The 25,858-nt window shown below is 37.2% G+C and overlaps 3 protein-coding genes across 3 annotated transcripts; all 3 read right to left on the bottom strand.

Moving 5' to 3' along the window:
• Positions 1 to 2,127: 2,127 nt before the first annotated feature.
• Positions 2,128 to 5,484, bottom strand: LOC104441738 (short-chain dehydrogenase TIC 32, chloroplastic-like). The gene is made up of 8 exons (XM_010054946.3): positions 4,853 to 5,484; positions 4,176 to 4,407; positions 3,854 to 3,933; positions 3,573 to 3,726; positions 3,353 to 3,431; positions 2,937 to 3,021; positions 2,625 to 2,671; positions 2,128 to 2,511 (listed from the first exon to the last, which is right to left on the bottom strand). The coding sequence occupies exons 2-8, from the start codon at positions 4,340 to 4,342 to the stop codon at positions 2,347 to 2,349; spliced, it is 777 nt and encodes a 258-aa protein (XP_010053248.2). The 5' UTR covers positions 4,343 to 4,407; positions 4,853 to 5,484; the 3' UTR covers positions 2,128 to 2,346.
• A 3,485-nt stretch (positions 5,485 to 8,969) lies between these two features.
• Positions 8,970 to 12,424, bottom strand: LOC104441740 (short-chain dehydrogenase TIC 32, chloroplastic). Its single transcript, XM_010054947.3, has 8 exons — positions 12,126 to 12,424; positions 11,153 to 11,384; positions 10,834 to 10,913; positions 10,434 to 10,587; positions 10,215 to 10,293; positions 9,804 to 9,891; positions 9,499 to 9,542; positions 8,970 to 9,388 (listed from the first exon to the last, which is right to left on the bottom strand). Exons 1-8 carry the CDS (start codon positions 12,229 to 12,231, stop codon positions 9,224 to 9,226), a joined length of 948 nt encoding a protein of 315 aa, XP_010053249.1. The 5' UTR covers positions 12,232 to 12,424; the 3' UTR covers positions 8,970 to 9,223.
• A 2,014-nt stretch (positions 12,425 to 14,438) lies between these two features.
• On the bottom strand, positions 14,439 to 17,929 carry LOC104441736 (short-chain dehydrogenase TIC 32, chloroplastic-like). Its single transcript, XM_010054943.3, has 8 exons — positions 17,567 to 17,929; positions 16,626 to 16,857; positions 16,301 to 16,380; positions 15,918 to 16,071; positions 15,702 to 15,780; positions 15,284 to 15,368; positions 14,973 to 15,016; positions 14,439 to 14,872 (listed from the first exon to the last, which is right to left on the bottom strand). The coding sequence occupies exons 1-8, from the start codon at positions 17,670 to 17,672 to the stop codon at positions 14,708 to 14,710; spliced, it is 945 nt and encodes a 314-aa protein (XP_010053245.2). The 5' UTR covers positions 17,673 to 17,929; the 3' UTR covers positions 14,439 to 14,707.
• Between the last annotated feature and the right edge of the window lie 7,929 nt (positions 17,930 to 25,858).

Here is a 25,858-nt window from a genome sequence, read left to right as displayed (position 1 = left end):
TGAAAAGTGGCAACGACCAAAGTAAAAAATGTTTTGTTATTTGGGGGGACAATAATTTTTCATAGTTAGATGGAGAAATTTGATATTTTTTTACTCCTTGGATTGACGATAACCCTTCATGAGAAATGCCAAAATGGTACCTTTTTATATATGGGATGCAATCCCCGCCAGGTAATGCAAGCTGCCACCATGATTTTTCTTTCTTTTTTTGGTTGAGCCACCATGAATTTGACATAAATATTATTTTGACGTTATGATTTGTCCGACTCACTTCGCATTAAGTAAGGTCATGATGACTGTTTGAACCAAAAAAGGAAAAACAGGTCATGATGAGTCAAATTACTATTAACAAAATATAATTCAATAAACTCTTATCGCATTTCTTTATTCTAATTTGATATTCGAAACGGGAAGAATTACCAATTCACTCTTAAATTTATCATACATATGTCAATTTAATCATAAATTTATCAATTTTGTTAATGTGATCTTATATATTTACACAAAATTCCAATGCAATCCGTCTAGCCAATTACAGGTGACGGGTCATGTAAGAAGTCATTATAGCTCCCCGAACTCATTTCGATTAGTTGGTAACACGTTCCACCTAGACAATCTCCTTGACAAATAGAGGGCTTCAGGTTCTATTACTTTTTTTTTTTTTACTAAACTTATATTATATCTATATCAAAAGTTTATCAAAAGTCACCTGTGCAGTTTTTGAACAGGATTTTCCCAAGGCTAATATCACTTCCGGCATAAGCCAGAGAAGTGGTACTACTAGTCTCAAAAGAAGAAAGATAGGTTCAAAATGATTGGAACACAGGAGGAATTTCATCAAGTTGTGCATGTTAAGTTGAATATGTCAAAAGGCAAAATCTAAATTTGCTTTCACAGAGCAATTTGTTTTTTCAGATATTTTAGTATCATTTTTTCCCCAATTTTCAGAAATATCAAGAACCATGGACACAAATCCAGAAGTAATAGTATGGACCTCCACCTCCTGCAGCATGCACAAACAGTAATACACTCATTCTATCATCTGCTATTTCACCAACGATCTGATGAGACAAATTCAACAGTGAGTGTAAACTTTACGACTCGTTTGACTCAAATGTCCAATATATGGACCTTTTAGGATGTGCTTGGTAACATTTTTATTTTGGAGAACAATTTCTTTTTAGAGATAGTATTTTTCTATTTTTATTATTTAGAACAATTTATGAAAAAAAGAATACATTTGGTAAATACATAAAATTTCAATTTCTAGAAAAGAAAAACAACATAAACGTATTTGGTATGATCCACAATTTTTTTTTTTTTCATGAGTAGAATTTATTTTAATTTTTCAATAATTTTTTGAAATTTTTCTTTTTGCTCTCTTTTTCTTCTTGCTCTTTCTTCACAGTAGTAGCTGGTTAGAAGAGGAAGAAGGAGAAAAGAAAAAAAATGACTTATCCTAAGAGTAAAAAGTTACTTTTTTTCTACTTCTTATTTTTATTTTAAATCTGTTTCCCAGCTATTTTTTTTATTTCAGAAAATAAAAATAATTGTTGACGTTAAAAACGGATTTTTGTTCTTTTTTTATTTCGGAAAATAAAAGAACAAAATAACAGAAAAATATGAACGTTACTATGTAGACTCTTAATATCTAGTTTATAAACGACTTGGTTCTTTGGACTAAAAGAATAAATCTTTTATAGCCGATCTCTATTATTTAGTAGGGGTATCGTGGTTCTAGAGTTAGAATTTGGAACCTATCATATTATAACTGGTTTTAGTTTTTGGACCCTAAAACTTATCTTATTTACCTATGACTGCTTCTAGATCCAACTATATTTTTCCAATTTGGTTCCCTTTTTTTTTGTTCTTTTTTTTTCCATTCATTTTTTTTATGGCAAAACTATATGAGGTTATGAGCAACAAAACAATTCAAAGTGAAAAATGAACAACATAAATTCTTATATGCAAAAAACAACAATCCATAAGATTAACACGTAGTAGTCACATACAATTATAAACACGAAACATAAAACATAAATTATGAAACTCCACTCCTTATTTAGGGGAAGATCAAAGACATGTGAGGAGTTTCGAAAAATGACAAAAAACGAAAGAGTGTTCAGATTAAAATTTAAGGGAAAAGGAAATTGGGATTTTGTCTTTTTAACTTATTAAACCGGTTCCAAGATCAATTTCAAAACAAAACAATCTGGTCCAGTTCCCAAGTGGCATTCACTCAAAACTTGTTCCTGGATCGGTTCCATCGAAAATCAATTCTCGGACCTATTTTTTGGGTGGTCCAGTCTAGTTTTCAAATAGAACCAGTTTGGTTGCACACCCCTATTATTTAGGATCAGTCAGGCTTATGCTGAAATCCCATAGTTTCTTTCCCAGTTCTGCATCTTGTGCGAGAGAGCTTGGTTCGGCTTTATTACAATCCGAGAAGTATTCGCCAGTAACCCCTTTCACTTGTGGGTGCAGAGCCACATAGCATGTAGTTGCCGCTCCCTGCATTCATTTTTATTGAGCAACCAAATTCAGTGAGTTACACGGATTTAAGGGCTCATATGCCAAGGAAATTTTTTTGCGCTGACTGCAGACGTAACCAGAAATGGGCACACCTGCTGAACATTTTTCAGGAACAATTTTCCGAAAAAACTACCGAGTGCTGCATAAGCCAGAGCAAAGAAAGGATCAGTGAGAAATAAGAATGTTTAAAATGGATGGAACGGCAAGCGATTTGACCAAGTTATTATATCTGAAAGTCAAAGCATCTCAATAAGCAATATCCATTTGATCAATTGAGAACAAGCCTCCTGTTTAAGTCCTTCATATTACAAAGTTTGCACATGGCACAAAATGTTATCATGATACCACGACACCTTGCTTCACCATGGCATCGACAATGCTACTGGATCTACATGTAGACTTACCATTGAGAATGCTATGATGGCGAAGAAGATTGGTTGCTATAGCTCCAGGATGAAGTGAATTAGCAGTTATCTGCATCCCTTCTGCCTGTTCAATTAAGAAAAATTCAAATTACAGCTTAATATTCACGAATACAAGAAGGAATGGGCAATGGAAATTGAGACCGAGCGAGAGAAATCTCAAGAAAATATAAAGGGTGTTCCAGTGAAAGGAACTCCTCTATTGAGAGGTCTAAGGAGGGTCGATATAGGATCACCAAAAGTTATAGCAGAAAAAAACCAGAATCATGAGTCAAGTAACGCGTATGGTCACTTCAAAGTTTAATGACAGACTCTCCAGGACGAGAAAAAACAAAGACAAGCATTCTTGTTATGCAAATGCACTTTAAAAGAATATAATATGTAAGTATGAACCTCACCTTTAAGCGCCTTGCAAGCTCGTTAACATATAATATGGTCGCGAGCTTCGACTGTCCATAGGCTTCCATAGTCTTGTATCTGCAATTAGCAGTTACTTGTATGACATCAACAAAATCCGACCTGAATAAAATGGATGCACCAGACTGAAAAATGGCTGCTTTAGCATGAATATAGAAGGAAACGATGAATCATCCTCAAGACAGAGCCGTCTTTTCATACTCTGATTCGCTATTGATTTTATCAAAACGAATTCCTTCTTGGTGTGCAAAGTGGTGACCCTCTGAGGACACGTTAACTATCCTTCCTTCTGTATTGCTTTCCCGTGACGTTTTTTTCATAGTCTCCAACAAAAGATTTGTCAGAAGAAAATGACCTGGAAAAACATTTAAGGAGAAGTCAAGCCGTATGACACACACAACTTTGCAAAGACAGAAATAATGACTGTTATACAAGTTCCTCAACAGGCGGATGTGCATGAGTGAAACCTATATAGGACATACCAATATGGTTTGTTGCAAACTGTAGTTCAATGTTATCTGGGGAAAGCGTGAAGGGACATGCCATTATTCCTGCATTATTACTTCAAAGGGTAGAAACATTGTCATACTGTATTCCTAACAAGTAATCCAACAAGTGCTCAACTCAAGGTCAATTCATCAGGAGCATGTGGATGCTTATTCGTAAAAGTTTGAAATTGAAAAGCACTCAGCATTCGACTGCTCATTCAGCATTTGCTAGATGGCAGTCAAGAGAAATTAAGTCACAGTTTTTTGAATGTTTAGAGCGATAACACATCTCGGTGAAATGATTAAGATTTCTTACATAAGGAGATTCAAGGGAAGAGCGGAGGATTGATAGTCTGATGCGAATTTCCGAACAGATGCCATGGAGCTGAGATCCAACTCCATCACATCAATCTTAGCAGATGGGAGTTCCTTAAGTATAGCTTCTTTGACTCTCCTACCAGCATCCACGTTCCTCACGGCCATAACAACATGGACTCCACGCAAAGCAAGAACTCTTGTAGTCTCCACGCCAATACCACTAGAGGCACCTGAAAGCATAGCGATCCTCCTAAAAATTGAAGTAACTAGACGGAATAGAGACGACCACCATCTCAATCGGCCCTAATGCAACCAATCACGACTTTTCTCCTAAATCATCTGCGTCCATCAGTTTCAACATCTCAATCCATACTAGACACGCGGTTTGTATTATCCTAGTAACATTCCTCAAGCATTCCACAAGCAGCAATCCGCAGACAGCCGGTTATAAATTCAGTTTAGTCCCTGCAGAAAAACATTGACTTCCATGCAAAGATGACGGGCGAAGCCCAGAGTTTCCCAGTACCAGCAATTCGCCATAAACCCTTCCAAGGAAGCACGGTCGAGATCGTTGGAACTCATTAAAGTTTGCATTGTTATTCAATCCATCTTCCTCAAGAAAGGCAATAAGCCGAAAAGTAAGTGGGGAAAAGCGCCGACATGACAAAGACAGACCTGTGACAACGGCAGCGAGACCACTTCCATCGATTCCTCGAGTGACTTCTTCAGCCGTGGAGCGAGCAGAGAATCCAGATGGCCCTTTCGCCCCAAAAGCCACATCTTCAGGAAGAAAGCCGTCGACATCCTCTGGATCCCTGGGCAGGAGCAACGTTGTTTGACTTCAAAGTGGCAACGACTAAACTCAATAATAATGTCTTGGTTCTTGAGGGGGCTCCCAAATTGTTATATAGTCAGATGGAGAAATTTTGATATCCTTTCTCTCCTTGGATTGACGATTACCCTTCTCGAGAAAACGCCAAGAAGGCGCCTTTTTTCTTTATGGCATGCTTGTTTGACCAAAGTAAAAATATATGGGATGCAAGTTGCCAAAAAAATATTTGGTGAGACCGTCCTTACACGTGACACTCCATTAATTGGCTGCCACTTGTCTCAGTGCACCTATTAATTTCAATTTTTTTCTCGCCTCCGTTGCTTCAACCCCTCTCCGTTACCCTCTTTTACCTTCTCACTCGCTTCCCCTGCTCCTTCTTCCTTCTGCACCATATCATAAATCCAGAAATTGCTTAAGAAGACTCCATTAACAAGCTCCGCAAACAAAGAAGGGCATGAGAAGATGACTGAATTTACTGGGAAAATTCGCAAACAAAATCCCTTGAGCTTTCACAGTTGATTTGGAATCAAAGTCGAAATTTAGAGCTTAGCCGAATTTCTCTTCCAGTTCTATGTCTCTTTTGCAGACAAATCTCAAGGTCATTGAATGAAATGGAAGGTGAACCTGCTTGAAGTCGCAGAAACCTTCGTAAACTCACACCCAACCTTGAAATAAAAAAAAAAAAAAAAAAAAAAAAAAAAAAAAAAAAAAAAAACTGATCTCGAGCCTTCCTCTCTTTCTCATTGTTGTTTTGAGAACATGAAGCGCGAGAACGCGATTGCTAGGTTTGGCGACCTTGATCAAAGCTGTCCAACTTTGATACCCACTTGGACATGTAAAAATGGATTAGCTTGGCAGCGGCAACCTCGAGAAAAAAATTGAATTAATGGGTCCCATTTGGACATGTGGCATCCAATCAATAGAGTTGGTTCATTAACGATGTGCAAAGGAGAATCTCACCTAATATTCTCCCGGGAGTTGCCACCATGAATATGACATAAAGATTTTTTTTTTTTTTTTTACATAAATAAAGATTGGTCCGATTCGATTCCCACTAAGTGATGTCATGATAAGTGCTCGAACAAAATATAATCAATAAAAAATAAGAGTTCTATTGCATTTCTTTGTTCTATTTTGATGTTTGAATGTGATATGGATATAATTATTAGATTTTTTTTTAAACCAATCATACGGATGTCAATTTAATCATGAATTTATCAATTTTGTTGAAATAATCTTATATATTTACATAAAATTTTCAATGTATTCCGTCTAGTTGCTATAAATTTTTTTTTGATATGCCGGCTCACATAGGACATCATTGCTTACATTAGCATACCATATAAGATGGGCATACCATATAAGATGGGTTTTAGGGCTGATTTAATAATTTCCTCGTGAAATGGGCTAATCTTTCTTCTTCCTTTTTTTATTTTTTATTTTATTTTAATAACGAAACGGGCAAAAGCCATCAAAGTGGACTCCATAATGGGAACTCCAATTTTATCACCTGACGGGAGCGCACTGAGACCTTGAGATGGACTAAACAAATATTCCATGCATGATCCAAAGGGTAAGGCCATAACGTGCTGACATATCTGCCGACGTATCTGTACATCGATTGCCTTCTCCGTACCCAAAAGCTGTGTATCACAAAGCTGAAAACAAGAAAGACTGTACTGCATCAACTCTTTCCCGGTGCAAGGGTGAAGTCCACACAGTGACAAACCTTCATGCTTCGTCGCAAACTGTAATTCTACTTCGTCTTAGGATAGAGGGAAGGGACATGTCACAAGTACTTAATAATCAACCAAGATACTTACATAGGGAGATTCAGTGAAAGAGCAAATGAACTATAATCTCAAAGTGAATATCTTGACGGATGGCATGGAGCTGAGATGCAACCCCATTGCAACCCCATGACCTCAGTCTCAGCCGGGAAGTTTCGTAAGTGTAGCTTCTCCGATGCTCTTACCGGCCACCACGTTCCTTGTGGCCCTGATAACATAGACTCTGCATTTTCACTAAATAAACAAAATTGTCCTTAATCTCCAATTGAATTTTAAAGCGTTGGACCCTAAATTCTCTTTCCTCCTTCTTCTTTATTTATTTATTTATAGTTTCTCTATTTTTATGTATCATCTAGTTTGCCATAATTAAGAGTGGCCCATTTTCTCTTTCTTTTTTTTTTTTTTTATTTTTAAGTGGGCATTACCATGCATATTAAAGCACTAATCTTCTTTTAGATTTCACCGATGTCCGTATTGACTTTTCGAAAAGAGAATTTTCGAAGCAACCTAATCCTTTCCATGTTGTTGAGCAAATTTATGGTTCAATTGTAAAAAGAATCCGGAAATTTTCAAATGTCATCATTTTTTTTAACACAATCCAATATCAATGTACGTTTATCTCTGTTGGGCATATCACCGCCAGACTTTTCCTTACTAATTATTTTTATATAATCATACTTGGACGACCGGATGAAACAAAAAAAAAAAAATAACCCTCTTAAAGATTTGCTAGAATAAAATCATAATTAAATTCTACTTTGAGAAAATTCTAAAAAAGAAAAATAATTAAATCAATGGTTACATAAATTAAAAAAAAATAAATACTGGAAGTGATAGTCAAATTTCATTCATTTTGAATCGGTAAAAAATAGTATAATCCATCGGGGTGTTTACAGAAGAAAAACGTATCCAGCTACCTTAATGTCCATTATTTTTTTGTGTCCTTATTTTTAGTGTGCTTTCTAATACTCTTATAACTTCTTACATGCTTTGTGCAGAAGTGGCTCGGTAGGGAAAAATGTCACCAAAACTTTTTCAGTGAATTAGGCCTTTCGAAGTGGTTTGACTTGCTTTTCTTCTGGCACATCCATTGTCCTGGAAAAATTCTCCACTTCACAGGTCCAGTCTAACAACATTCCTATACTGAAGTCGCCTTAAGAATTTTGGGATATCTAATTTCATGGGACACTCTCCTCCTATGCCACACCTTCTTCCTCTTCTTCGACTTGCCTTCCGCGTCGGAGGAGCAGATCTCTTCGATGATTATATCGTTTGGCACTCCATCTTCTTCCATGATCACCGTTGGTATCGCTACTCCCATTTCTTGCCTTCGTCAAATCGCTAGCAAGGCTTTGATACCACTTGACTTAGAATAAAAGCAAGGTGGACTAGAACTAATCTAGCAAAGGACTTGAACTCTCAAGGACTAGAAAAATATGGGGCGAAACAAGCATCATCTAGCTCATGAAAGTGAAACCAGGAAATAACCTGGTTTTCTGACCCAAACCAACTTCCAACAACTAGAAAGAGACAACATTATTGAACTCAGAACAGTTACGGTTCGGTCGAGTGTATGCTGAGATCCCATAGTTTCTACCCCAGTTATGCATCTGGAGCGACAGAGCTTGGTCTGGCCTTATTGCTGTCCATGGAGTAGACATCGCCGACTTCCTTAATTTGCGGGTGCAGGGCCACATAGGAAGTCATTGCAGCTCCCCGAACCCATTTCGATTAGTTGGTAACATGTTCCATCCGGACAATCTCCTTGAAAAATAGAAGGCTTCATGTTCAATGTCTTCCTTCCCCCTCCCCCTAAAGTTAGATTATATCTATATCAAAATCACAAGCCTGTGCAGTATTTTGAACAGGAATTTCCCAAGGGTAATAGAAATTCCTGCATAAGCCAGAGAAGTGGTGGTGCTAGTCTCAAAGGAAGGAAGACAAATTCAAAATGATTTGAGCACGGATGAAACTTCATCAAGTCATGGCGTGTTAATGTTAACTAAGTCAAAGAGCAAAATCTAAATGCGCTTTTACAGACCAATTTGTTTTCCAGATATTCTAGTACAATATTCACACCAATTTATCCTTTCGGCAACTTGGTTTTCTGTGATTCCCTCATGCTATCGGTGGGAAGACTGTCTTTAGATATATCAAGAACTAAGGACACTAATCAAGAAGCAATAGTATAGACTGCCACCTTCTGCAACATCCACAAACAGTAAAACACTCATTCCATCATCTCCTATTTAACCAACAATTTGTCCAGATAAATTCGACAATAAGTGCAGACTTTACAACATGTTTGACTCAAATGCTTGTCTCAGTGAAGTTAACAATATATGGTTCTTACTATCTAGTTCAGAAACGACTAGGTTCACTGGACTAAAAGAATAACAGACAATCTTTTCAAGCAGAACCCTACTATTTAGGAACAGTCAGGCTTATGCTGAAATCCCATAGTTTCTTTCCCAGTTCGGCATCTTGTGCGAGAGAGCTTCCTTTGGCTTTATTACTATCCATGAAGTATTCGCCACTAATCCCTTTCACTTGTGGGTGCAGAGCCACATAGCATGTAGTTGCTGCTCCCTGCATTCGTTATTTTTTAGCAACCAAATTCAGTGAATAACACGGTTTAAAGGGCTCAGTTGAGAAAATTTTGTCACGCTGACAGCAGATGTAAGCAGAAATTGGCATACCTGTGCAACATTTTTTAGGAACAATTTTCCAAGGTTAGCAAACGCTGCATATGCCAGAGGAAAGAAACCATTGATTAGAATTAAGAAGTTTTAAAATGGATGGAATGGTGAGTAATTTGACCAAGTTCTAATATCAGAGTCTGATATCTCGAAAAGCAAAATCTGTTTGCTCAATTAAGAACAAGCCTCTTGTTTAAGCCCTTCATATGACAAGTTTGGATGTCGCACAGAATTTTATCATGATGCCACCACCCATTTCTTAGCCATGGCATCAATAATGCTTCTTGCCCGACATGTAGACTTACCATTGAGAATGCTATGGTGACGAGCAAGATTGGTCGCTGGTATAGTTCCAGGATGAAGTGAATTAGCAGTTATCTGCACCCCTTCTTCCTGTTCGATTAAGAAAAAATCAATTTACAGCTAATTCATGAATACAAGAAGGAGTGAGCCATGGAAATTGACACTGAGAAAGAGAAATTTCAAGAAAATTAAAGGGCGTCCCAGTGCATGTGGCACCAGTATTGAAGGGTCTAAATGGGGTAGATATACGGAACACGAAATGCTATAGCAATTAACAACCAGAATCAGAGTCATGTAACATGTATGCTAACTAAAATTTAATAATAGTCCCCAGGACAAGAAAAAAAAAAGACAAGAATTCTTGTTATGCAAATGCAAGTTAGAAGAATAGAACACAAAAATTTGAACCTTACCTTCAAGTGCCTTGCCAGCTCGTTAGCATGTAATATGTTTGCGAGCTTCGACTGTCCATAGGCTTTTATAGGAGTGTACCTGCAGTTATCATGTACTTGTAAGACAAAACAAAATCCGACTTAAATAAAGTGGATGCGCCAGACTGAAAAATGACTGCTATAGCCTGAAAATAGAAGGAAACAAAAAATCATCCTTCAGATAGAGCTTTCCTTTCTTACTCTGATTCGTTATTGATTTTGTCAAATCGAATTCCTTCCTGGTATGCAAAGCGGTGAGCCTCTGACGACAGGTTAACTATCCTTCCTTCTGTATTGCTTTCCTCTGAAGTTTTCTTCATTGTCTCCAACAAAAGATTTGTAAGAAGAAAATGACCTGGAAAAACATTTCAGAAGAAGGTAAGCCATATGACTCGCACGCAACTTTGCAAGGACTGAAGTAACAAGGAATGTTAAACAAGTTCCTCAACAGTATCAAAAACTACAAAAATCAATGCTGATGTAAGTTAATCAATTGATCCAGAGTTCAAGAATTGATGCTTTGAAAAAAATAACTCATATAATCTAATAAAAGAGGATGTCGGTCATGGAAATTCGGGAGTGAAACCTATTTAGGACATACCTATATGGTTTGTTGCAAACTGTAGTTCTATGTTGTCTTGGGAAAGTGTGAAGGGGCATGCCATTACCCCTGCATTATTACTTCCAAAGGCACAAAACATTATCATACTGCATTCCTAACACGTAAGTCAACAAAAGCTCAACTTGCTCAAATCATCAGGAGCATGAACATGCTCAAATTTGTAAAAGTGTGAAATTAAAAGCACTCAGCCTATGACTCATCATTCAGCATTTGCTAGATGGCGGTCGAGCAATTTACTGACAGTTTTTTGAATGTTTAGGGCCATAACACATTTTGTGAAATGATTAAGATTTCTTACATAAGGAGATTCAAGGGAAGAGCTGATGATTGATAATCTGACGCAAATTTTCTAATAGATTCCATAGAGCTGAGATCCAACTCCATCACATCAAGCTTAGCAGATGGGAGTTCCTGAAGTATAGCTTCTTTGACACTCCTACCAGCATCCACGTTCCTCATGGCCATAACAACATGGACTCCATGTAAAGCAAGAACTCTTGCAGTCTCCATGCCAATACCACTAGAGGTACCTGAAAGCATAGCGATCCTCTGTAAAATTGAAGTAACTAGAAGGAATAGAGACGAGCATCTCAAGTCAGATCGACACAGCGATATGAAGGTCGTCATGAAAGCCATTTGAGAAGTTGGTGTCATCAACATGTACCTCTAGTAATTTACCCTACCAAATTCGCAAACACAAAATGACATAATCTTTATTTGAAATATTTCAATAAGTGGAACACTTAAGACTTTTCACAAGTAATCCAAGAATTGAGAATGAAATGATTGGTCTATTTGGGAAAAATAACAGCATAACTGAAACACGTTGATCGGACAATTACCAGAAATTTAATTTTCGTCGCCAATATCAAGCTATGAAGCAAGACCATCTCAAATCAACCCTAATGCGACCAATCATAATTTTCTCCTAAATCATCTAAACATAACAGTAAACAACACCTCAACCCATGCTAGACAAACGGTTTGTATTATCCTAATAACATTCACCAATCATTCCACAAGCAGCAATCCACAGACAACCAATTCTAAACTCAGTTTGGCCCCTGTATCAAAACATTGATTTACCTGCAAAGATGACAGACGAAGTCAAGAGTTTCCCTTTACCAGCAATTCGACAAAAACCCTTTTGAGGAAGCACAATTGAGATTCTTTGTAAGCGTTAAAGTTTGCAATTTTTATCCGATCATCTTCATCAAGAAAGGGAATAAGCTAAAATAGGGGGAAAAGCACAGATACTATGATAACAAGACCTGTGACAACGGCAGTGAGACCAGTTCCATCGATTCCCTGAGTCACTTCTTCGGCTGTAGAGCGAGCAGAGAACCCAGAAGGCCCCTTCCACCCAAAAATCCACATCTTTTCTCTTTTCTTTTCCTGCTGTTTCCCTCTTAATTGCAGATTCAAGAAACAACACAACAGTCAGTGGCAAATATAAGGGCCCAAAAAGAAAGTTGCCTCAGAGACAAGAGGCAAATTTATATCAGCGGAAAAGGGAGGAAGAGATGGGAATCGGTGACAGAGAAGGGCGCCATCGTCCTTCGAAAATTGTAGGATCTAACATTGTTTGACTTAAAAAGGGCCAAGTACCAAATCAAGAATTCGCCATCCTGGAGTGGGCCCACGATCGTTTTCGACCAGGTGCTGAAAGTGACGTCGCTGTTCCACCGGAATGACGGTGACCCCTCGTGAATAATGCCAACGTTGTACCAGATCGGATGCGCGCATGCTACCGTGGATCTTGGCGTAAAGATCGGGGCGACTCAATTCAGCACTAAATTAGTAGGGCCATCATGATGAGCGAAGGAATAGAATTCGAGGCAAAAGAAATTTCATTGCATTTATCCCTTTTAACGTGATATTCGGACATAATGTGGTAATGCGCTCATCTTATTATTTTTTATTTTTCATTTTTTTTTATGACTCAGCAAACCCTTATACCGTATCAACACGGACAGCCTCGATAGGCTCGGGGTGACAGGAGGTAAACACTAGAGCCTCACGGGAGGACTTACCACCCCCGTAGAACGGGTAAGATGCCAAGTGTCTCCGCGGTGAGTCGAACCCTCTCCCTTCTAAAAGGGGTCAGTGGGTCCTCCACGGTGGGGAAGACTTACCAGCGAAGCCACCGTGGTTGGTGATTGTGCTCATCTTGTTATTTATTGTAATAGAAACGGGCAAAAATGCTAACTTTAACACTTAACGAGATTGGACTAAAGACCTTTGGGTGGATATCTCTATTCGATGCCATAATTTGCTAACGACCGGCAATCCGATTGCCTTCTCCGTACAAATGCTTCAATTCATATAAAGCCAATTTATTCGAAGAGGTTTCGAGTATCCCTATAAATTGAGTAATGGCTGTGAGATTCTTTAATTGTCTTGTGATTATGAGCGTACAAATTCCCTAATTACCAATAGAGAATAAAATGATAATAGAAAAAAAAATTCGTCAAATAATATTGCTTTAGAGCTGTGCCGATTCACTTCATTATCGATTAATCTACTTAATTATGCTGCTTCTTTGATATCATCAGTTTCTATAGATTTCTCAATTTCTAATCTGCACTTTTCTTTTTTGAAATAAGAGTATAAGATTATCCCTCCTTAAAGAAAAATATTAACATATTTTCTATAAATAATATTCTTTTTACTGGTTAATTATCATTTGTATTTATTGATATTCTATATGGACTTATTGTTAGGACTATCTCATATTGATTGTGGAAAAGGCCGGTGATCGGTTATAAGTTTATGAAAAACTCTATGAACTAACTTTTGGGAGAGATGTAATGCCACTCAACACTAGTATCAGAGTGGTTGGTATGGTGTTGTTGTCTTGTCTCTTTAATGTTTTAGCATTATATATATATATATATATATTTTTTATATATATATATATATTTTTAAGGTTGTATAATTGAAATATATTGTTGGTTGTTGGGGTTAAGTTGATTTTGGTTGACTTAGTTTTGGGAAATAAATTGATGCTGGGGTGGGTTAGTTCTTGGTGAATTGTTGTTCAATTCTTTCCAACAAAGTGGTATCAGAGTTCAATTTACCGACAATTTTGGATCTAACCGTTACATGGGAGATATGGGTTTTTGTTGCTCCGACCCAAGGTCCGATGTGTAAAGGGGAGATTATTGGGGTTATCCCATATTTGTTATGAAAGGGGCCTGTAGTTAATTTATTAATGCGAGGGGAAAGTATCACCATTGAAGTTAATTTTTAGGGTAAGTGAGACTTAAAACCACACAATACTGGTATCAAAGCCTAAGTTACCAATAATTCTAAACTTAATGATCATTCACGAGACTAGACTTATTGTGAAAAAGGAAGTGGGAGTCCTGGTCTCAAAAGAAGAAAGACAGCTTCAAAATGAGTGGAACACAGAAGAAATTTTTTCAAGTTATGCATGCTAATGTTAACTATGTCAAAGAGTGACGTCTAAATGTGCTTTCGCAAAACTGTTTGTTCACCAGATATTTTGGCACTATATTCACACCAATTTTCCCTTTGGCAACTTGGTTTTCTGTGATTTCCATGTCACTGGAGCAAAAATATGAATGTCTTCAGATACCAAGAACTACTAATCAAGAAGTAATGGTACAGACAATAGGTAGTACTGCAGTCTGCAGCATCCACAAACAGTAATTCACTCATTCCATCATCTCCTATTTCACCAATTGTGTTCAGAGAAATTTGAGAATATGGACTTTCCAACATCTTTAAATCAAATGCTCGTCTCAGTGAAGCTTCTTCATATCTAGTTCAGAAAAGACTTGGTGTTAACTAAAAGAACAACAGACAAATCTGTTCAAGCAGAACCCTTCTATTGAGGATTGGTCAGGCTTATGCTGAAATCCCATAGTTTCTTCCCCAGTTCTGCATCTTGTGCGAGAGAGCTTGCTTTGGCTTTATTACTGTTCATAAAGTATTCGCCACTGACCCCTTTCACCTGTGGGTGCAGAGCCAAATAGCATGTAGTTGCCGCTCCCTGTGTTCATTTTTATTGAGCAACCAAATTCAGTGAGTAACACTAACTAAAGGGCTTGTATTGTCAGGCTGACTGCAGACATATGCAGAAATTGGCATACCTGTGGAACATTTTTTAGGAACAATTTCCCAAGAGAAGCAAGTACTGCATATGCAAAGGCCAGAGGTAAGAAAGCAGTGATAAGAAACAAGTTTTATAATGGATGGAACGGCGAGCAATTTGACCAAGTTATTATATGTGAAGGTCAAATATCTCGAAGAGCATAATCTGTTCGCTCAATTGAGAACAAGCCTCTCCTTTTAAGTCCTTCATTTGACAAGTTTGCACATGGCACAAAATTTTATCATGATGCCACCAACCCTTTCTTAGCCATTGCATCCATAATGCTACTCGCTCTACAAGTAGACTTACCATTGAGAATGCCATTGTGGCGAAAAATATTCGTCGCTATACCTCCGGGATGAAGTGAATTAGCAGTTATCTGCACCCCTTCTTCCTGTTTGATTAAGAAAAATTCAATTTACAGCTTTATATTTGAGAAAACGAGAGGGAATGAGCCATGGAAATTGACACTGAGAAATAGAAAATCTCAAGAAAATATAGGGGGCATCCCAGTGCTTGCCGCTCCCATATTAAAGGGTCTACTGAGGGTAGATACACAGAACACGAAGCGCTATAGCAGATAACAAGCAGAATCACAGTCATGTAACATGTACGGTCACTTGCAAATTTAAAGATAAGAGTCTTTAGGACGAGAAAAAACAAAGACAAGCGTTCTTGTTATGCAAATGCACTTTAAAAGAATAGAATACGTAAGTATGAACCTCACCTTTAAGCGCCTTGCAAGCTCGTTAGCATGTAATATGTTTGCAAGCTTCGACTGTGCATAGGCTTGCAGACTACTGTACCTGCAATTTGCAGGTACTTGTAAGGCATCAACAAAATCCAACTTGAATAAAATGGATGCGCCAGACTGAAAAATGATTGCTATAGCATGAAATAGAAGGAAAAAGAATCATCCTCAAGACAGAGCTGCTTTTCTTACTCTGATTCGTTATTGATTTTGTCAAAACGAATACCTTCACGGTCTGCAAAGCGGTGAGCCTCTGAGGACAGAATAATAATCCTTCCTTCTGTATTGCTTTCCTGTGACGTTTTCTTCATCAAGTCCAGCAAAAGATTTGTCAGAAGAAAATGACCTGGAAAAACATTTCAGGAGAAGGAAAGTTATATGACTCACACACAACTTTGCAAATCTGAAATTGCAAGGATTGTTATACAAGATCCTCAACAGATCCAAACTAAAAAAATCAATGCTAGAGTAAGTGCAATTGATCCAGAGTATGAGACTTGATGCTTTGGAACAAAAGCTCATACAAGGGGATGTTGGTCCTGGAAATTCAGGAGTGAAACATATACATGACATACCTAGATGGTTTGTTGCAAACTGTAGTTCTATGTTGTCTTGGGAAAGCGTGAAGGGGCATGCCATTACCCCTGCATTATTACTTCCAATAAAGAGAAAAAATTACCATTCTGCGTTCCTCGCATGTGATCCAACAAATGATCAACTCAAGCTCAGATGTTCAGGAGACCGTGCACAACCAAATTCGTGAAGTGTGAAATTGAAAAACACTCAGCATGTGACTCTCCATTCAGCATTTGCTGGATGGAGGTCAAGAGAAATCAAGTGACAGTTTTTTTGAATGTTTAGGCCGTAACACATTTTTATGAAATGATTAAGATTTCTTACATAAGGAGATTCAAGGGAAGAGCAGATGATTGATAATCTGACGCAAATTTCCTAACAGATTCCATAGAGCTGAGATCCAACTCCATCACATCAATCTTAGCAGATGGGAGTTCCTCAAGTATAGCTTCTTTGACACTCCTACCAGCATCCACTTTCCTCACGGCCATCACTACATGGACTCCACGTAATGCTAGAACTCTTACAGTCTCCATGCCAATACCACTATTGGCACCTGAAAGCATAGCAGTCCTCTGTGAAATTGAAGTAACTAGAAAGAGTAGGGATTAGCATCTCAAGTCAGATTGACACGAGCATGAAGGTTGTCATTATTAACGGTTGGTACTTGTTGTAGACGGAAAACAACTTATATCCTGAAAGCAATTAGAGAAGTCGGTGTCATCAACATGTGCATCTAGGAATTTACCCTACTGGACCCGCAAACGCAAAATGCCATAATCTTCGTTTGAAATATTATAAAAAGTGGAAGGCTTTGACGTTTCACAATTAATCTAAGAATTGACAATGAAATGATGGATCTGTTTAGAAAAAATTTACAGCATAACTGAAACACATTAACCAGACTACAGAAAATTTCATTTGCACCACCCTAGTCAAGCAATGAACCAAGACCATCTCAAATCAACTTTATTGCAGCCAATCATAATTTTACTCATCCACCATTTAAAAACATCTCGACCCATACTAGACGAACGGTTTGTATTATCCTAATGACATTCCCCAAGCAATCCACAGACGACCAGTTCTAAACTCAGTTTAGTCTCCGGAAAAAAAAACATTGATGTCTCAGCAAATATGACAGGTGAAGTCGAGAGTTTCCCAGTGCCAGTAATTCAACATGTACCCTTTTAAGGAAGCGTGATTTAGATTCTTGGAATAAGCTTAAAGAAGGGAGGAAAGCCCAGAAATAACTATAACAAGACCTGTGACAATGGCAGTCAAACCAGTGCCATCGATTCCCTCAGTGACTTCTTCAGCTGTAGAGCGAGCAGAGTATCCAGAAGGCCCTTTCCACCCAATGATCCACATCTTTTCTATCTTTTCGCTCTTCCCCTCTTAGTTGCAGATTCAAGACACACAAGAGAGTTGCTTCACAGACGGAGGCAACGTTGTACCAGTGAAGAAAGGAGGAAAATATGGGAAGCAGAAACGGAGAAGAGAAGAGGGCCGACGTCTTCCGGAAAGCGCGGGATATGCCGTTCCGGAAGCGAAGCCGACAGTCGGTTCGGTAGGTGCAGGAATTACGAAAGCGATGTTTTTCCTAAGAATGACGGTCCTTAATGAGAAATGACCAAGGCTATACCCGTTTCATACGTTGGACGCGAGTGGAAAAAATAGACTTGTCGCATGGATTGGTCGGACTTAATTCGCCATCGTTTGAGCTAAGTCCGCACTAAATACAAGCCGTCACATCGCTGCCGTTGTTTGGTTTGATTCGTGGCAGAAGTAGAAAGGAGAAGATGATGGAGAAAAGAAGAGAGGGGGGGAAGGCCCCTTGACGACAATGCCTTGATTGCGGCTTGGAAAGTAACTTATGAGAGCACATGCTAACTAAGGCGCCTGAAAAGAGATGTCTACTTCACGTCTTATTTTGATATACTCACGAAAAAGAATTTTCATTGCATTTCTCCGCATTAGTTGAATGTCTGCATATGGCAAGGGCTGCACGCTCGTCTTCTTGTACTTTGCAATAAAACAATAGAGAACTCTGCGTTGGTTGAGAGTCTCTCATTTATTGTCAAAGTTGAGAATTCGAAGCCCCGCAGTACTAGCGTTGTAAATGAGGGGCTATGATGGGAGGCTCTGTGCTAATTTCTCCCGAGGTACTGACGTTGGTCCGAATGTGCCATCAAGGTGCTATTAGGGTCTTGTGACCCCGTAAGGGGGCCATGGTGGTGGAGTCCAGTGCTAATTTCTCCCGAGGTACTAACGTTGGTCCGAATGTGCCATCGAGGCACTACTAGGGCCTTGTGACCCCGTGAGGGGGTTCAAGAGGATCCTCGATTATCAAAAAAGAAAAAAAAAAACCTATTTGAGATTACATATCATAGACTCTAGAATGGAAAACTCAATTGGATCTATGAATGAAGCTATAATTTGCTAACAATCAACAATTTGATTGCCTTCGCTATATAAATGCTTTAATAAATGATTTGGAAATTTTTCTAAAAATGACTCTTGTGTCGTTTATAAAAATGAATGAATTAAAAATATTTTCATTGTCAATGAAATGCATAGACATAAATTATTTCCAGTCATGATAATATTTTTCATTGATTAATTATTTCAAACCATACAAATGATTATTTTTTGATTTTTTATAATTCACTTTTAGCGAAACCAACATAGCCTAAATAAAGCCATTTTATTCGAAGAGGTTTTGAATGTCCCTACAAATTGAGTTACAGCTGTGAGATCCCCTTATTGTCTTATGAATATGAACACACACATTCCCTTATTACCAATAGAGAAAAAAATAATAAATCGAGACACTATTGCTTTAGAGCGGTGTCAATTCACTTTATCATTGATTAGTCTGCTTAATTATGTTGCTTATTTAATATCATCAATTTCTACAGATTTCTCACACTTTCACGTCTCGTGTGTAATTTTCTTTTTCCCAATAATAGTGTAAGACCGTCACTTCATGAGGAAAAATATGTTTACCTGCACGTTTCTATAACTGAGATTCTTTAAAGTGATTAATTATCATTTTTATTTATCAATATTTTGTATGAACTTATTTATTCTCAAAAAGTCGTCAGCGTAAAATTAGGATGAAATAAAAACATAATTTCATTAAGTAAATCTTATTGTTACGAGAAATATTGTTTGTGGGATAACGGTTGGGCCCAACAAGCTCAAGCAAAATAGCTCCAGCCCTTTTAATCCATTCTCCAATCTACTTCAATAGCTTCGATGCAACTGAAGGGTAAAAGAAAATAGAACCATGGCGACAAAAACAAAGAAAGGGAAAGGGAAGTAGAGCTCATCCTTGAAGAGGAAAAGATAAAAAGAAAGAGATCGTGAGTAGCCGTTTTGGACTTCTCGATAAGCCAAATCAACTCCGAATGGTGATACCTAGTAAGTACTCAAGCTCATTATTCATTTAATAGAAGCAATTGTCGAGGTTGGGTCACAAATTTGGAATTATGTGACTTTTAAACTGTGATGTTCAATTGAGGAGTTGTCGAGCTATATATATATGATAGTTTATGGCGTTATGGAGTCATAGGGTTTGATAAAAATCAATTTCAATTGACGGTTTGATTGGAGTGAAAATTCTGAAGTTTTGTGTGCGAATTATGCATAATGAACAATATGCTTGACAGAAAAAAGATAAATATTTGTTGTAAACGAGTTTTTCATTAGTGCATAGGAGTTAATTGATCAATGATTAACCGTAGTTTAGTTGAGTTATCTATTAGAGTAGTGTATTACTGGAATTTTTTATATCTTTGTTTAATTAATTGATAGAATTAGGAATGCATTTGCTCAAGCAACCTCTGTTATTTAGTTTTAGGGATTCCCAATTGAGTAGTGCTATCTCTTTGTTGAATTTATAAAACTTTTGTTATAAAAATGGATTAATTATATTATGAGTTAAGAAGTGGCATATTTTTGTTGGGAAGATTACCAAAAATGTCATATATCTATTAGACTTTTGTCAATTCAATTTAAATCTTTTAATTATGCCAACTAAATCTTAGAGGTTTTTTTTTTTCAATTGAGTTCACTCAACTATTGTGGCTGAAAATTGTTGATGAATGTGGTTCGATCGATGCGACGTGAATAATTTTTTATTTTATTTTCTTCTCTTTTTCTTCTTTTCTTTTCCTTTTTTTTTTTTACTGTGGCAGATGAGGGTTATTAGTCTCTCATTGGTGACTAGGTGGAGGTAGCAAAGCTCTTGCTGGCTATTGGTGAAGGTTGTGACTCCCTTATTGACCTTAGGCCATAGCCCTCACCTTGATCTAGGTGATGTCATTGTAGCAGCGAGTGAGACTGGTGCCCAAGTTATGGTAAAGGGCTCGGTAGCCCTCACCAACCATAGTAAAAAAAAAAAAAAAAGTAAAGAAGGAAAAGAGAAGAAAAGGAAAAAAAAAAAAAAAGAAAAGAAAAATTTCTACCAAAAAATAAAAATAAAAATTAAATATTATTATAAAATTCTCCATGTTAGTGTCGGTTGTGTCGAGTAGGACGTTGAATATCTACATCAGTAATTTCCAACTAAAATTGACCGAATGAACTTAATTGATAAAACGTAAAAATATTTAAAATTAAATTAGCGAAGTGCAATAAGTTTAAGATTTTTTTTTTTTTTTTTTACATAAAATTCTAGATTGAACATTTACTACCTTGTGTATCTGTGAATGGCATGAGAAGCATTTTAATAAAAATATAGTGAAAGGTTATATATATATATATATATATATATATATATATATATATATATGTGTATGTATTTATGTATGTATGTATGTATGTATATGTGTATATGTGTATTCTGCTTAATAAACCTAGTTCATGAAATAAACTCTTAAATGACTTGAAATGTGTTTGTACGAAAGATATTTTGACCAATGAAATGAGTTGTGAAAAATATATATTTTTGGTTTATGATATGTATTTTATTGTAAAATGTAATATGGGTTGGTTTGAAAAATCAATTTATGACAAATTCTAGATTAGTTTTGTGAATTATTTGGGATGATAGATTGATTTTCATGATCGTTGTGAACTTAGTGAAGAGTTCTAAGTATGCATACACTGCAAGGGCTAAGTGTAATATAAGGATGCAAGTTACCTGGAAGCCACTTTTAGGGCTTTGTACCACACAAAGGTTAAGAATCACATGATGATGTAAGTTTCATACGAGTCACCTTTAAGGCCTTAAGATGTGATAAGGAATAAGATATATTAGGAGAATAGACCATTGGTGAGTATACAAATTGATAAATAGAATGGACTATCAATGTATGATTCGATGTTTCTGATTTAAAATGAGTAATTCTTGGATGCATAGTAGACGTTTAGAAGAGATATTTATTACTCACCGGACGGTGTGTCGGGTGTGATCTTTATATCATGTTTTTCATGCCTCCAGTTAGCGTCAAGGAGGACGGGAGCACCGATAGTGAGAAACTTTATAGCATCGAGGTCATTAGCATGTAATACGTTTGCGAGCATCGAGTGCCATAGGCCCGTACCATTGCACCTGCAATTATCAGGTACTTGTAAGACATCGACAAAATCCAACTTGAATAAAATGGATGCACCAGGCTGAAAAATGATTGCCAGAGCATAAAATAGAAGTAAAAACAATCATCCTCAAGACAGAGCTGCTTTTCTTACTCTGGTTTGTTACTGATTTGGTCAAAACGAATATCTTTACGGCATGCAAAAGCAGGGAGCCTCCGTGGACAGATTAACTATCCTTCCTTCTGTGTTGCTTTCCTGTGACGTTTTCTTCGTTACGTCCAAAAAAAAAAAAAAAGATTTGTCAGAAGAAAGTGACCTGGAAAAACATTTCAGGAGAAGGCAAGTTATATGACTCACGCACAACTTTGCAAATCTGAAATAACAAGGATTGTCATGCAAGATCCTCAACAGATCAAAACTAGGAGAAATCAGTGCTCGCGTAAGTTAGTCAGTTGATCCAGAGTTTGAGACGTGATGCTTTGAAACAAGAACTCGTGTAATCTAATAGAAGAGAATTGGTAAAATAGTCGGAAGGAAAGAAAAGGAAAAGAGACATCGTTCGGTTTGAATATTAGTATCTACGTTTACGAAGAGAGCAGTATGGAATTCTACTAAAGAAACAAACGACACAACGGAGATCATGATTACTTCAACACTCAAACTCTTGATATTTTTCATCCCCCAATTATATCCAAATAACTCATCCAATGTTTAATTCCTCATAATTCCTAGTGAAATCTCATTTAAAAAAATTACAAAGAGCAAACCCTCACAAGAAGAACTCTCTGCACAATTTCTTTGTGCGGTCTCAGAGTTTGCTTTCCTCTCGGTGCTCAAATGCACACTTCAATAACGATGATTCTTCTCCATTTATAGTCGGGCGAAGCCTCCCACCATTTCTTGCAAACCATCGTGATTTCTTTAGAGAAAGAGAGCCATCACCAACTTTCATTCCTTTTGTTTGTTTTATCTGGCCACCAGTCACACTGCCGACATCACATGCTCTTCAAGCTACAAGGAGGTTCGACCCCCAAAAAAAAAAAAAAAAAAAAAAAAACTGCATAACATAAAGCTCCACCGAACAACGGCATCGTAAAAAATTCTAAATCAGTATATCTGTAATAAATTTATCATTTACTAATTTTTATTAAATTTTACCGTTAAATTACTGAGTTAAATGATATATCAATTTAGAGTTTTACTTTCAAATTGAGGTTTTTCACGATATTAATTTAATTTAATGGAAATTAAATGGATGCATCGGTTTACGATTTTTAGAAGTCAAAAAATTCATATAAAATAAATTTGTTACAAATATATCTTAAAATTCTTACAAATGTATTAATTTAATTTTTTTTATAATATTAATCCATAAATTATCATTTTCCAAGTCCAAAAGTCTAAGGGTCTGTTTGGTAATGTTTATTTTCCTCCGGGAACAATTTTTTATCATAAATGATTTTTTTTATTATGTTCCCTGGGAATAATTTCTTATAAAAAATGATTCTTTTTATTTTGTTCCTAGGAACAATTTCTAAGCATTTTAATACGTTTGGTAAATTTTTATTTTTGGAATAGAATTGCATTTGGTACCGTTATGAAAATTTCTAATTCAAATCATTTTTTTTTTTTATAATTTTATAATTTTTTTTTTTCTTTCTCTTATTCTTCTTCAACGTCCGCTGGTTGCCAGCCTTGGGATGACCGGTGACCAGCCAGACAAGGATTGATGACCTCACTGGAGCGTCGCCAGCCCTCGGCAAGGCCGCGCCTCGTCGGCCAAGCTTTGGCTAGGTGAGCGGCCTCGCCCAACCGTTGGCGGGGCTAGCTGGTGGCCGGGTGAGGCCTGCCTGGCCACCGGCGAGCTTGCTAGGCCTTGTTGAACCTCGCCCTAGCCTGGTGAGCCTTTAGTGACCAGCGGCGGTGGGCGGCAAACGACGGGGGGTGGCGGCAGTGGCAAACAGCAATGGCGGTGGTGGCAACACTTGAAGAACAAGAGAGAGGGAAGAAGAACAAGAAGAAAGAAGAGAAGAAAGGAAAACAAAGATTGACTTGATTCTAGAATTGTTCCCTGGAACAAAGAATCAACTTTTTTCTACTTCTCAATTTTGTTTCAAATCTACTTTCGTGAACAAAAAAATAGAAATTTATTCCCGGAAACAAAAATTTTAGCAAATGGATTTATGTTCCAAATCTACTTTCAGGAACAAAAGAATATAAATTTTCACTATTTGGCCAGTTACCAAACAGGGCCTAGCTTGGGCATGTGACCTGAAAGGCTACAAGCGTATTTAATTTCTCCATTATTGGGGCTCATAAATGCAACCTATATGTAGGAGCCGAGCATTAAATGAAATGCAATAAAATGAAATTCACGTGCAATCTTCTACTTACAATTTCGGTTGATCATTAATGCGATCATGTACAACTGGATTGAGAAGAAGTCCCACAAAATTAGGGGTGAGAATGGTCTAGGTTGGGCCGGTCCACCCCCTAACCCTAGGACCAACCTACACAGTGTTAGTCCTCAATTTTTGGGACCAAGGACAACTCTATTAAGCTTGGGACCGAGGATTGGACTGACCCAATGGGTTCGATTCGGTTCCAGGGTCAACCCGGGACCGATCAATAATTTTTTATTTCATTTTTTGGACTTCTTAAAAAAGCGATTGAGGACCGAACTGACTCAATGGGTTCGGTTTTGTTTCAGAGTCAACCTAAGACTAACCAATAATTTTTTATTTCATTTTTTGTACTTCTTAAAAAAGCAATTGAGGACTGAATTAACCCAATGGATTCGGTCCAGTTTTAGGGTCAACCCACGACCAACTAATAATTTTTTATTTCATTTTTTATACTCCTTAAAAACGCAACCAAGGACCATACCGACCCAATGGGTTCGATGATGAGCGAGGTCAGCTAAGAAAGGCAAGCAGTGAGGGTCAAGTGGGGTGAGTATTGAACATAATGAGCATTGAATATCGAGCCAGAAGCAACAAACCAAGCGAGCATCGAGCAACAAGGAGCATGACTAACCCAAAGCGAGTGAGGCAAATGTCAAGTGGTGAGCGGAAAAGTTGTTTCTTTTGAAGACTAAGAGGACAAATAAGATAGAAGAGAATCAATACTAGAAGATGATGCCACAATGAGCTATTTATACCTTTCGGACGCCATGAGGACTCCTCACAAAAAAAAATTTCTCCTTCATAAATTATGACTATTGACGTTGTAAAAGACATTAAAAATCTAAGTCCTTAAATAATAATGTAAAATTACTTAAACTTCTTACTAAAGAGTTGTTTAATATTATTGATACCGTTTATTTTAAGGTTTTTATAAATAATATTATATATATATAGTCAGGGTTGGTCTGGGTTTGACCGATCCAGAACTCTCAAGACCGATGACCAACCCGCACAATGTTGATCCAGGAATTCTAAAACCAAGGACCGACCCAATCTCCTTAGGAACTGGACTAGGACTGGCAGGGTTAGGCCGATCCAGGGCCGGTCCAAGGTTGACCCTAAACCAATGCTCACCCCTACACAAAATCATATTAGTCCCACGAAATTATGTGGTTGACTATTCTAACTTATTTAGATTATGTATTGTTTAATAGACTTAAATTTGAGACATATTATAACATTAATTATATACGTATGCAAAAACTCTTGTAGTCTCCATGCCAATACCATTGGAGGCACGCAAAAGCATGCGATCTTCAATAAAGTTGAAGTAACTAGAAAAATTAGGGATTGACATCTCAAGTCCGATTGACGCAAGGGTATAAAAGTTGTCATGAATTAACAGTTTATAATCGCTTCAAACAGGCAATAACTTATACCTTGAGGCTATGTTTGGTCGTCCGGATTTTTAATTGGGATATGACTCGATAGGATAGGATATAAAATCCTGGGATTTTTTTTTATATCATGTCGATCGTTTGGTGAATCACAATATTAAAGTCGAATATGTTTACATCATATCATCTACATTTTTTTTTATTATATATA

The sequence above is a fragment of the Eucalyptus grandis genome, chromosome 4 (assembly GCF_016545825.1).
Source record: "Eucalyptus grandis isolate ANBG69807.140 chromosome 4, ASM1654582v1, whole genome shotgun sequence".
NCBI lineage: Eukaryota > Viridiplantae > Streptophyta > Magnoliopsida > Myrtales > Myrtaceae > Eucalyptus > Eucalyptus grandis.
Note: the sequence above shows the minus strand (reverse complement) of the source record. Positions and strands in the feature narration are given on the sequence as shown.

What these genes read in the sequence shown, in the direction of transcription:
- LOC104441738 (XM_010054946.3), bottom strand. Translation starts at nt 4,342, where the DNA reads ATGGCCGTGAGGAACGTGGATGCTGGTAGGAGAGTCAAAGAAGCTATA. An exon ending in CTTCCCTTGAATCTCCTTAT is followed by an intron (nt 3,934 to 4,175) that starts GTAAGAAATCTT and finishes TACCCTTTGAAG; the next exon opens with TAATAATGCAGGAATAATGG. An exon ending in TCCTGAAAAATGTTCAGCAG is followed by an intron (nt 2,512 to 2,624) that starts GTGTGCCCATTT and finishes AAATGAATGCAG; the next exon opens with GGAGCGGCAACTACATGCTA.
- LOC104441740 (XM_010054947.3), bottom strand. Translation starts at nt 12,231, where the DNA reads ATGTGGATTTTTGGGTGGAAGGGGCCTTCTGGGTTCTCTGCTCGCTCT. An exon ending in GTTTGCAACAAACCATATAG is followed by an intron (nt 10,588 to 10,833) that starts GTATGTCCTAAA and finishes ATGTTTTTCCAG; the next exon opens with GTCATTTTCTTCTTACAAAT. An exon ending in TCCTAAAAAATGTTGCACAG is followed by an intron (nt 9,389 to 9,498) that starts GTATGCCAATTT and finishes TAACGAATGCAG; the next exon opens with GGAGCAGCAACTACATGCTA.
- LOC104441736 (XM_010054943.3), bottom strand. Translation starts at nt 17,672, where the DNA reads ATGTGGATCATTGGGTGGAAAGGGCCTTCTGGATACTCTGCTCGCTCT. An exon ending in TTTGACTGCCATTGTCACAG is followed by an intron (nt 16,858 to 17,566) that starts GTCTTGTTATAG and finishes CTATGCTTTCAG; the next exon opens with GTGCCAATAGTGGTATTGGC. An exon ending in AGCTTGCAAGGCGCTTAAAG is followed by an intron (nt 15,369 to 15,701) that starts GTGAGGTTCATA and finishes TTAATCAAACAG; the next exon opens with GAAGAAGGGGTGCAGATAAC.